Below are 12964 nucleotides of genomic sequence, written 5' to 3'. Positions count from 1 at the left end.
TGTATATGTAGGGTGAACAGGGGGCGGTGTATTATCATTCACCATGTTGTATATGTAGGGTGTACAGGGGGCGGTGTATTATCATTCACCATGTTGTATATGTAGGATGTACAGGGGGCGGTGTATTATTGGTCACCATGTTGTATATGTAGGATGTACAGGGGGCGGTGTATTATCATTCACCATGTTGTATATGTAGGATGTACAGGGGGCGGTGTATTATCATTCACCATGTTGTATATGTAGGATGTACAGGGGGCGGTGTATTATTGGTCACCATGTTGTATATGTAGGGTGAACAGGGGGCGGTGTATTATTGGTCACCATGTTGTATATGTAGGGTGAACAGGGGGCGGTGTATTATCATTCACCATGTTGTATATGTAGGGTGTACAGGGGGCGGTGTATTATCATTCACCATGTTGTATATGTAGGATGTACAGGGGGCGGTGTATTATTGGTCACCATGTTGTATATGTAGGATGTACAGGGGGCGGTGTATTATTGGTCACCATGATGTAAATGTAGGATGTACAGGGGGCGGTGTATTATTGGTCACCATGTTGTATATGTAGGGTGTACAGGGGGCGGTGTATTATCATTCACCATGTTGTATATGTAGGGTGTACAGGGGCCGGTGTATTATCATTCACTATGTTGTATATGTAGGGTGTACAGGGGGCGGTGTATTATTGGTCACCATGTTGTATATGTAGGGTGTACAGGGGGCGGTGTATCATCATTCACCATATTGTATATGTAGGGTGTACAGGGGGCGGTGTATTATTGGTCACCATGTTGTATATGTAGGGTGTACAGGGGGCGGTGTATTATCATTCACCATGTTGTATATGTAGGGTGTACAGGGGGCGGTGTATTATTGGTCACCATGTTGTATATGTAGGATGTACAGGGGGCGGTGTATTATCATTCACCATGTTGTATATGTAGGATGTACATGGGGCGGTGTATTATCATTCACCATGATGTATATGTAGGGTGTACAGGGGGCGGTGTATTATTGGTCACCATGATGTATATGTAGGGTGTACAGGGGGCGGTGTATTATTGGTCACCATGATGTATATGTAGGGTGTACAGGGGGCGGTGTATTATTGGTCACCATGATGTATATGTAGGGTGTACAGGGGGCGGTGTATTATCATTCACCATGTTGTATATGTAGGATGTACAGGGGGCGGTGTATTATCATTCACCATGATGTATATGTAGGGTGTACAGGGGGCAGTGTATTATCATTCACCATGATGTATATGTAGGGTGAACAGGGGGCGGTGTATTATCATACACCATGTTGTATATGTAGGATGTACAGGGGGCGGTGTATTATCATTCACCATGTTGTATATGTAGGATGTACAGGGGGCGGTGTATTATCATTCACCATGTTGTATATGTAGGATGTACAGGGGGCGGTGTATTATTGGTCACCATGATGTATATGTAGGATGTACAGGGGGCGGTGTATTATCATTCACCATGTTGTATATGTAGGGTGTACAGGGGGTGGTGTATTATCATTCACCATGTTGTATATGTAGGATGTACAGGGGGCGGTGTATTATCATTCACCATGTTGTATATGTAGGGTGTACAGGGGGCGGTGTATTATTGGTCACCATGATGTATATGTAGGGTGTACAGGGGGCGGTGTATCATCATTCACCATGTTGTATATGTAGGGTGTACAGGGGGCAGTGTATTATCATTCACCATGATGTATATGTAGGGTGTACAGGGGGCGGTGTATTATTGGTCACCATGATGTATATGTAGGGTGTACAGGGGGCAGTGTATTATCGGTCACCATATTGTATATGTAGGGTGTACAGGGGGCGGTGTATTATCATTCACCATGTTGTATATGTAGGATGTACAGGGGGCGGTGTATTATCATTCACCATGTTGTATATGTAGGGTGTACAGGGGGCGGTGTATTATTGGTCACCATGTTGTATATGTAGGATGTACAGGGGGCGGTGTATTATCATTCACCATGTTGTATATGTAGGGTGTACAGGGGGCAGTGTATTATCATTCACCATGATGTATATGTAGGGTGTACAGGGGGCGGTGTATTATTGGTCACCATGATGTATATGTAGGGTGTACAGGGGGCGGTGTATTATCATTCACCATGATGTATATGTAGGGTGTACAGGGGGCAGTGTATTATCATTCACCATGATGTATATGTAGGGTGTACAGGGGGCGGTGTATTATTGGTCACCATATTGTATATGTAGGGTGTACAGGGGGCGGTGTATTATCATTCACCATGTTGTATATGTAGGGTGTACAGGGGGCGGTGTATTATTGGTCACCATGTTGTATATGTAGGGTGTACAGGGGGCGGTGTATTATTGGTCACCATGTTGTATATGTAGGATGTACAGGGGGCGGTGTATTATCATTCACCATGTTGTATATGTAGGGTGTACAGGGGGCAGTGTATTATCATTCACCATGATGTATATGTAGGGTGTACAGGGGGCGGTGTATTATTGGTCACCATGATGTATATGTAGGGTGAACAGGGGGCAGTGTATTATCGGTCACCATATTGTATATGTAGGGTGTACAGGGGGCAGTGTATTATCGGTCACCATATTGTATATGTAGGGTGTACAGGGGGCGGTGTATTATCATTCACCATGATGTATATGTAGGGTGTACAGGGGGCGGTGTATTATTGGTCACCATGATGTATATGTAGGATGTACAGGGGGCGGTGTATTATCGGTCACCATATTGTATATGTAGGGTGTACAGGGGGCGGTGTATTATTGGTCACCATATTGTATATGTAGGGTGTACAGGGGGCGGTGTATTATCATTCACCATGTTGTATATGTAGGGTGTACAGGGGGCGGTGTATTATCATTCACCATATTGTATATGTAGGGTGTACAGGGGGCAGTGTATTATTGGTCACCATGTTGTATATGTAGGATGTACAGGGGGCGGTGTATTATCATACACCATGTTGTATATGTAGGGTGTACATGGGGCGGTGTATTATCATTCACCATGATGTATATGTAGGGTGAACAGGGGGCGGTGTATTATCATTCACCATGATGTATATGTAGGGTGAACAGGGGGCGGTGTATTATCATTCACCATGTTGTATATGTAGGGTGTACAGGGGGCGGTGTATTATCATTCACCATGATGTATATGTAGGGTGTACAGGGGGCGGTGTATTATCATTCACCATGATGTATATGTAGGATGTACAGGGGGCGGTGTATTATCATTCACCATGTTGTATATGTAGGGTGTACAGGGGGCGGTGTATTATCATTCACCATATTGTATATGTAGGGTGTACAGGGGGCGGTGTATTATTGGTCACCATATTGTATATGTAGGGTGAACAGGGGGCGGTGTATTATCATTCACCATGATGTATATGTAGGATGAACAGGGGGCGGTGTATTATCATTCACCATGTTGTATATGTAGGGTGTACAGGGGGCGGTGTATTATCATTCACCATATTGTATATGTAGGGTGTACAGGGGGCAGTGTATTATCATTCACCATGATGTATATGTAGGGTGTACAGGGGGCAGTGTATTATCATTCACCATGTTGTATATGTAGGGTGTACAGGGGGCGGTGTATTATCATTCACCATATTGTATATGTAGGGTGTACAGGGGGCAGTGTATTATCATTCACCATGATGTATATGTAGGGTGTACAGGGGGCGGTGTATTATCATTCACCATGATGTATATGTAGGATGTACAGGGGGCGGTGTATTATCATTCACCATGTTGTATATGTAGGGTGTACAGGGGGCGGTGTATTATCATTCACCATGATGTATATGTAGGGTGTACAGGGGGCGGTGTATTATTGGTCACCATGATGTATATGTAGGGTGTACAGGGGGCAGTGTATTATCATTCACCATGTTGTATATGTAGGGTGTACAGGGGCCGGTGTATTATCATTCACCATGTTGTAGATGTAGGGTGTACAGGGGGCAGTGTATTATCATTCACCATGTTGTATATGTAGGGTGTACAGGGGGCGGTGTATTATCATTCACCATGTTGTATATGTAGGGTGTACAGGGGGCGGTGTATTATTGGTCACCATGATGTATATGTAGGATGTACAGGGGGCGGTGTATTATCGGTCACCATATTGTATATGTAGGGTGTACAGGGGGCGGTGTATTATTGGTCACCATATTGTATATGTAGGGTGTACAGGGGGCGGTGTATTATCATTCACCATGATGTATATGTAGGGTGTACAGGGGGCGGTGTATTATTGGTCACCATGTTGTATATGTAGGATGTACAGGGGGCGGTGTATTATCATTCACCATGTTGTATATGTAGGGTGTACAGGGGGCGGTGTATTATTGGTCACCATGTTGTATATGTAGGGTGTACAGGGGGCGGTGTATTATTGGTCACCATGATGTATATGTAGGGTGTACAGGGGGCGGTGTATTATCATTCACCATGTTGTATATGTAGGGTGTACAGGGGGCAGTGTATTATCATTCACCATGTTGTATATGTAGGATGTACAGGGGGCGGTGTATTATCATTCACCATGTTGTATATGTAGGATGTACAGGGGGCGGTGTATTATCATTCACCATGTTGTATATGTAGGGTGTACAGGGGGCGGTGTATTATTGGTCACCATGATGTATATGTAGGATGTACAGGGGGCGGTGTATTATTGGTCACCATGTTGTATATGTAGGGTGTACAGGGGGCGGTGTATTATCATTCACCAAGATGTATATGTAGGGTGTACAGGGGGCGGTGTATTATTGGTCACCATGATGTATATGTAGGATGTACAGGGGGCGGTGTATTATTGGTCACCATGTTGTATATGTAGGGTGTACAGGGGGCGGTGTATTATTGGTCACCATGATGTATATGTAGGATGTACAGGGGGCGGTGTATTATTGGTCACCATGATGTATATGTAGGGTGTACAGGGGGCGGTGTATTATCATTCACCATGTTGTATATGTAGGATGTACAGGGGGCGGTGTATTATCATTCACCATGTTGTATATGTAGGGTGTACAGGGGGCGGTGTATTATTGGTCACCATGTTGTATATGTAGGGTGTACAGGGGGCAGTGTATTATCATTCACCATGTTGTATATGTAGGATGTACAGGGGGCGGTGTATTATCATTCACCATGTTGTATATGTAGGGTGTACAGGGGGCGGTGTATTATTGGTCACCATGTTGTATATGTAGGGTGTACAGGGGGCGGTGTATTATCATTCACCATGTTGTATATGTAGGGTGTACAGGGGGCGGTGTATTATTGGTCACCATGATGTATATGTAGGATGTACAGGGGGCGGTGTATTATTGGTCACCATGTTGTATATGTAGGGTGTACAGGGGGCGGTGTATTATCATTCACCAAGATGTATATGTAGGGTGTACAGGGGGCGGTGTATTATTGGTCACCATGATGTATATGTAGGATGTACAGGGGGCGGTGTATTATTGGTCACCATGTTGTATATGTAGGGTGTACAGGGGGCGGTGTATTATTGGTCACCATGATGTATATGTAGGGTGTACAGGGGGCGGTGTATTATTGGTCACCATGTTGTATATGTAGGGTGTACAGGGGGCGGTGTATTATCATTCACCATGATGTATATGTAGGGTGTACAGGGGGCAGTGTATTATTGGTCACCATGATGTATATGTAGGGTGTACAGGGGGCAGTGTATTATTGGTCACCATGATGTATATGTAGGATGTACAGGGGGCGGTGTATTATTGGTCACCATGATGTATATGTAGGATGTACAGGGGGCAGTGTATTATCATTCACCATGTTGTATATGTAGGGTGTACAGGGGGCGGTGTATTATTGGTCACCATGATGTATATGTAGGATGTACAGGGGGCGGTGTATTATCATTCACCATGTTGTATATGTAGGGTGTACAGGGGGCGGTGTATTATTGGTCACCATGATGTATATGTAGGGTGTACAGGGGGCGGTGTATTATTGGTCACCATGTTGTATATGTAGGGTGTACAGGGGGCGGTGTATTATCATTCACCATGTTGTATATGTAGGGTGTACAGGGGGCGGTGTATTATTGGTCACCATGATGTATATGTAGGATGTACAGGGGGCGGTGTATTATTGGTCACCATGATGTATATGTAGGATGTACAGGGGGCAGTGTATTATCATTCACCATGATGTATATGTAGGGTGTACAGGGGGCGGTGTATTATCATACACCATGTTGTATATATCACGGCAGTCATGTGACTATGACATCATGGTAGTGTAACTCACCGTCAGGTCTTTTTTGGCGTCCTGCTTCTTCAGGAATCCGATTACGTCCAGCGTGTCCTTCTCCAGCTGATAGTGGTTCCGTGTGAGCTCCACGTTGTTCTGCGCCAGACTCCGTGCCGCCTCCCGGTACTCAGCTCTAGAGGATTCCGTCGCCTTCAGCCGGGCCTCCCACACCGCCGCAGTCGCTTTCGCTCTCTCCACCTCCGACTCTTTATCCACTTTACCTTCGTGTTTCCCGCCAACCTTCTTCCTGGAAAAAAAGAGATTTTCAGTATACTGGGAGGAGGGGCGGGGTCTTCCCTTATCACACACTGGGGGCGGGGTCTTCCCTTATCACACACTGGGGGCGGGGTCTTCCCTTATCACACACTGGGGGCGGGGTCTTCCCTTATCACACACTGGAGGAGGGGTCTTCCCTTATCACACACTGGGGGAGGGGTCTTCCCTTATCACACACTGGGGGAGGGGTCTTCCCTTATCACACACTGGGGGAGGGGTCTTCCCTTATCACACACTGGGGGCGGGGTCTTCCCTTATCACACACTGGGGGCGGGGTCTTCCCTTATCACACACTGGGGGCGGGGTCTTCCCTTATCACACACTGGGGGCGGGGTCTTCCCTTATCACACACTGGGGGAGGGGTCTTCCCTTATCACACACTGGGGGCGGGGTCTTCCCTTATCACACACTGGGGGCGGGGTCTTCCCTTATCACACACTGGGGGAGGGGTCTTCCCTTATCACACACTGGGGGCGGGGTCTTCCCTTATCACACACTGGGGGCGGGGTCTTCCCTTATCACACACTGGGGGCGGGGTCTTCCCTTATCACACACTGGGGGCGGGGTCTTCCCTTATCACACACTGGGGGCGGGGTCTTCCCTTATCACACACTGGGGGCGGGGTCTTCCCTTATCACACACTGGGGGCGGGGTCTTCCCTTATCACACACTGGGGGCGGGGTCTTCCCTTATCACACACTGGGGGCGGGGTCTTCCCTTATCACACACTGGGGGCGGGGTCTTCCCTTATCACACACTGGGGGCGGGGTCTTCCCTTATCACACTCTGGAGGAGGGGGTCCTATTTGCTCCCCTGGTATAGCTGCCCCCAGTACTGCCCCCGCTGGACGCTCCGGGGTCCCGCTCACCTCTTGGCCCTCTTGCCCCGCGTAGTCTTCCTCCGGGTTGCTGCCATATTCTCACCGGATTCTTCTAAAGCTGCAGTTAAGTTTCCTGATGGCGGCAGCGGTTTCCATAGAGACAGGTCACGTGAGGTGTAGTGGGCGTGGCTTGGGCGCACGGTAAGAGGCGAGATTTACGTCACCGGAAACCAAGTGCTTGTAGTCCTTGTGTCCTGTATATACCTCTGTATACTGTGGACACTCCTCTATATATACCTCTGTATACTGTGGACACTCCTCTATATATACCTCTGTATACTGTGGACACTCCTCTATATATACCTCTGTATACTGTGGACACTCCTCTATATATACCTCTGTATACTGTGGACACTCTATATATACCTCTGTATACTGTGGACTCTTCTCTATATATACTGTATATACCTCTGTATACTGTGGACACTCCTCTATATATACTGTATATACCTCTGTATACTGTGGACACTCCTCTATATATACACTGTATATACCTCTGTATACTGTAGACACTCCTCTATATATACTGTATATACCTCTGTATACTGTGGACACTCCTCTATATATACCGTATATACCTCTGTATACTGTGGACACTCCTCTATATATACCGTATATACCTCTGTATACTGTGGACACTCCTCTATATATACCGTATATACCTCTGTATACTGTGGACACTCCTCTATATATATTGTATATACCTCTGTATACTGTGGACACTCCTCTATATATACCGTATATACCTCTGTATACTGTGGACACTCCTCTATATATATTGTATATACCTCTGTATACTGTGGACACTCCTCTATATATACCGTATATACCTCTGTATACTGTGGACACTCCTCTATATATACCTCTGTATACTGTGGACACTCCTCTATATATACCTCTGTATACTGTGGACACTCCTCTATATATACCGTATATACCTCTGTATACTGTGGACTCTCCTCTATATATACTGTATATACCTCTGTATACTGTGGACACTCCTCTATATATACTGTATATACCTCTGTATACTGTGGACTCTCCTCTATATATACTGTATATACCTCTGTATACTGTGGACACTCCTCTATATATACTGTATATACCTCTGTATACTGTAGACACTCCTCTATATATACTGTATATACCTCTGTATACTGTGGACACTCCTCTATATATACCGTATATACCTCTGTATACTGTGGACACTCCTCTATATATACCTCTGTATACTGTGGACACTCCTCTATATATACCGTATATACCTATGTATACTGTGGACACTCCTCTATATATACTGTATATACCTCTGTATACTGTGGACACTCCTCTATATATACTGTATATACCTCTGTATACTGTGGACACTCCTCTATATATACCGTATATACCTCTGTATACTGTGGACACTCCTCTATATATACTGTATATACCTCTGTATACTGTGGACACTCCTCTATATATACTGTATATACCTCTGTATACTGTGGACACTCCTCTATATATACCGTATATACCTCTGTATACTGTGGACACTCCTCTATATATACTGTATATACCTCTGTATACTGTGGACACTCCTCTATATATACTGTATATACCTCTGTATACTGTGGACACTCCTCTATATATACTGTATATACCTCTGTATACTGTGGACACTCCTCTATATATACTGTATATACCTCTGTATACTGTGGACACTCCTCTATATATACTGTATATACCTCTGTATACTGTGGACACTCCTCTATATATACCGTATATACCTCTGTATACTGTGGACACTCCTCTATATATACCGTATATACCTCTGTATACTGTGGACACTCCTCTATATATACTGTATATACCTCTGTATACTGTAGACACTCCTCTATATATACTGTATATACCTCTGTATACTGTAGACACTCCTCTATATATACTGTATATACCTCTGTATACTGTGGACTCTCCTCTATATATACTGTATATACCTCTGTATACTGTAGACACTCCTCTATATATACTGTATCTGTATATACCTCTGTATACTGTGGACACTCCTCTATATATACCTCTGTATACTGTGGACACTCCTCTATATATACTGTATATACCTCTGTATACTGTGGACACTCCTCTATATATACCGTATATACCTCTGTATACTGTGGACACTCCTCTATATATACCTCTGTATACTGTGAACACTCCTCTATATATACTGTATATACCTCTGTATACTGTGGACTCTCCTCTATATATACTGTATATACCTCTGTATACTGTGGACACTCCTCTATATATACCGTATATACCTCTGTATACTGTGGACACTCCTCTATATATACACCTCTGTATACTGTGAACACTCCTCTATATATACTGTATATACCTCTGTATACTGTGGACACTCCTCTATATATACTGTATATACCTCTGTATACTGTGGACACTCCTCTATATATACTGTATATACCTCTGTATACTGTGGACACTCCTCTATATATACCGTATATACCTCTGTATACTGTGGACACTCCTCTATATATACCGTATATACCTCTGTATACTGTGGACACTCCTCTATATATACTGTATATACCTCTGTATACTGTGGACACTCCTCTATATATACCTCTGTATACTGTGGACACTCCTCTATATATACCGTATATACCTCTGTATACTGTAGACACTCCTCTATATATACCGTATATACCTCTGTATACTGTGGACACTCCTCTATATATACTGTATATACCTCTGTATACTGTAGACACTCCTCTATATATACTGTATATACCTCTGTATACTGTGGACTCTCCTCTATATATACTGTATATACCTCTGTATACTGTAGACACTCCTCTATATATACCGTATATACCTCTGTATACTGTGGACTCTCCTCTATATATACTGTATATACCTCTGTATACTGTGGACACTCCTCTATATATACTGTATATACCTCTGTATACTGTGGACACTCCTCTATATATACCGTATATACCTCTGTATACTGTGGACACTCCTCTATATATACTGTATATACCTCTGTATACTGTGGACACTCCTCTATATATACTGTATATACCTCTGTATACTGTGGACACTCCTCTATATATACTGTATATACCTCTGTATACTGTGGACACTCCTCTATATATACCGTATATACCTCTGTATACTGTGGACACTCCTCTATATATACTGTATATACCTCTGTATACTGTGGACACTCCTCTATATATACTGTATATACCTCTGTATACTGTGGACACTCCTCTATATATACCGTATATACCTCTGTATACTGTGGACACTCCTCTATATATACCTCTGTATACTGTGGACACTCCTCTATATATACTGTATATACCTCTGTATACTGTGGACACTCCTCTATATATACTGTATATACCTCTGTATACTGTGGACACTCCTCTATATATACTGTATATACCTCTGTATACTGTGGACACTCCTCTATATATACTGTATATACCGCTGTATACTGTGGACTCTCCTCTATATATACTGTATATACCTCTGTATACTGTGGACACTCCTCTATATATATTGTATATACCTCTGTATACTGTAGACACTCCTCTATATATATACCGTATATACCTCTGTATACTGTGGACACTCCTCTATATATACTGTATATACCTCTATATACTGTGGACACTCCTCTATATATACTGTATATACCTCTGTATACTGTGGACACTCCTCTATATATACCTCTATATACTGTGGACACTCCTCTATATATACCGTATATACCTCTGTATACTGTGGACACTCCTCTATATATACCGTATATACCTCTGTATACTGTGGACTCTCCTCTATATATACTGTATATACCTCTGTATACTGTGGACACTCCTCTATATATACCGTATATACCTCTGTATACTGTGGACACTTCTCTATATATACTGTATATACCTCTGTATACTGTGGACACTCCTCTATATATACTGTATATACCTCTGTATACTGTGGACACTCCTCTATATATACCTCTATATACTGTGGACACTCCTCTATATATACTGTATATACCTCTGTATACTGTGGACACTCCTCTATATATACCTCTGTATACTGTGGACACTCCTCTATATATACTGTATATACCTTTGTATACTGTGGACACTCCTCTATATATACCTCTATATACTGTGGACACTCCTCTATATATACTGTATATACCTCTGTATACTGTGGACACTCCTCTATATATACCGTATATACCTCTGTATACTGTGGACACTCCTCTATATATACTGTATATACCTCTGTATACTGTGGACACTCCTCTATATATACTGTATATACCTCTGTATACTGTGGACACTCCTCTATATATATTGTATATACCTCTGTATACTGTAGACACTCCTCTATATATACCGTATATACCTCTGTATACTGTGGACACTCCTCTATATATACCTCTGTATACTGTGGACACTCCTCTATATATACCGTATATACCTCTGTATACTGTGGACTCTCCTCTATATATACTGTATATACCTCTGTATACTGTGGACACTCCTCTATATATACTTTATATACCTCTGTATACTGTGGACACTCCTCTATATATACCTCTATATACTGTGGACACTCCTCTATATATACTGTATATACCTCTGTATACTGTGGACACTCCTCTATATATACTGTATATACCTCTGTATACTGTGGACACTCCTCTATATATACCGTATATACCTCTGTATACTGTGGACACTCCTCTATATATACCTCTGTATACTGTGGACACTCCTCTATATATACCGTATATACCTCTGTATACTGTGGACTCTCCTCTATATATACCGTATATACCTCTGTATACTGTGGACACTCCTCTATATATACTGTATATACCTCTGTATACTGTGGACACTCCTCTATATATATTGTATATACCTCTGTATACTGTAGACACTCCTCTATATATACCGTATATACCTCTGTATACTGTGGACACTCCTCTATATATATTGTATATACCTCTGTATACTGTAGACACTCCTCTATATATACCTCTGTATACTGTGGACACTCCTCTATATATACCGTATATACCTCTGTATACTGTGGACTCTCCTCTATATATACTGTATATACCTCTGTATACTGTGGACACTCCTCTATATATACTTTATATACCTCTGTATACTGTGGACACTCCTCTATATATACTGTATATACCTCTGTATACTGTGGACACTCCTCTATATATACCGTATATACCTCTGTATACTGTGGACACTCCTCTATATATACCTCTGTATACTGTGGACACTCTTCTATATATACCGTATATACCTCTGTATACTGTGGACTCTCCTCTATATATACCGTATATACCTCTGTATACTGTGGACACTCCTCTATATATACTGTATATACCTCTGTATACTGTAGACACTCC

The 12964-nt window shown here is 42.7% G+C and overlaps 2 protein-coding genes across 2 annotated transcripts in view; one reads left to right on the top strand and one right to left on the bottom strand.

The window, feature by feature from the left end:
• The window catches only part of BBOF1 (basal body orientation factor 1), an 89681-nt gene extending 82036 nt beyond the window's left edge, over window positions 1–7645 (bottom strand). The window contains exons 1-2 of the mRNA XM_056554517.1: window positions 7498–7645; window positions 6351–6600 (exon numbers count right to left, since the gene is read on the bottom strand). Coding sequence (XP_056410492.1) covers window positions 6351–6600; window positions 7498–7544 — 297 coding nt within the window. The 5' untranslated portion in view covers window positions 7545–7645. The remainder of the gene's footprint in view (window positions 1–6350; window positions 6601–7497) is intronic.
• A 22-nt stretch (window positions 7646–7667) lies between these two features.
• ENTPD5 (ectonucleoside triphosphate diphosphohydrolase 5 (inactive)) overlaps window positions 7668–12964 on the top strand; it is a gene marked incomplete at its 3' end in the record, with an annotated part of 29772 nt that continues 24475 nt past the window's right edge. The window contains 1 exon segment of the mRNA XM_056554518.1: window positions 7668–7683.

The sequence above is a fragment of the Hyla sarda genome, unplaced genomic scaffold, assembly GCF_029499605.1.
Source record: "Hyla sarda isolate aHylSar1 unplaced genomic scaffold, aHylSar1.hap1 scaffold_775, whole genome shotgun sequence".
Lineage (NCBI taxonomy): Eukaryota > Metazoa > Chordata > Amphibia > Anura > Hylidae > Hyla > Hyla sarda.
This window is presented reverse-complemented; position numbering and strand designations above follow the sequence as displayed.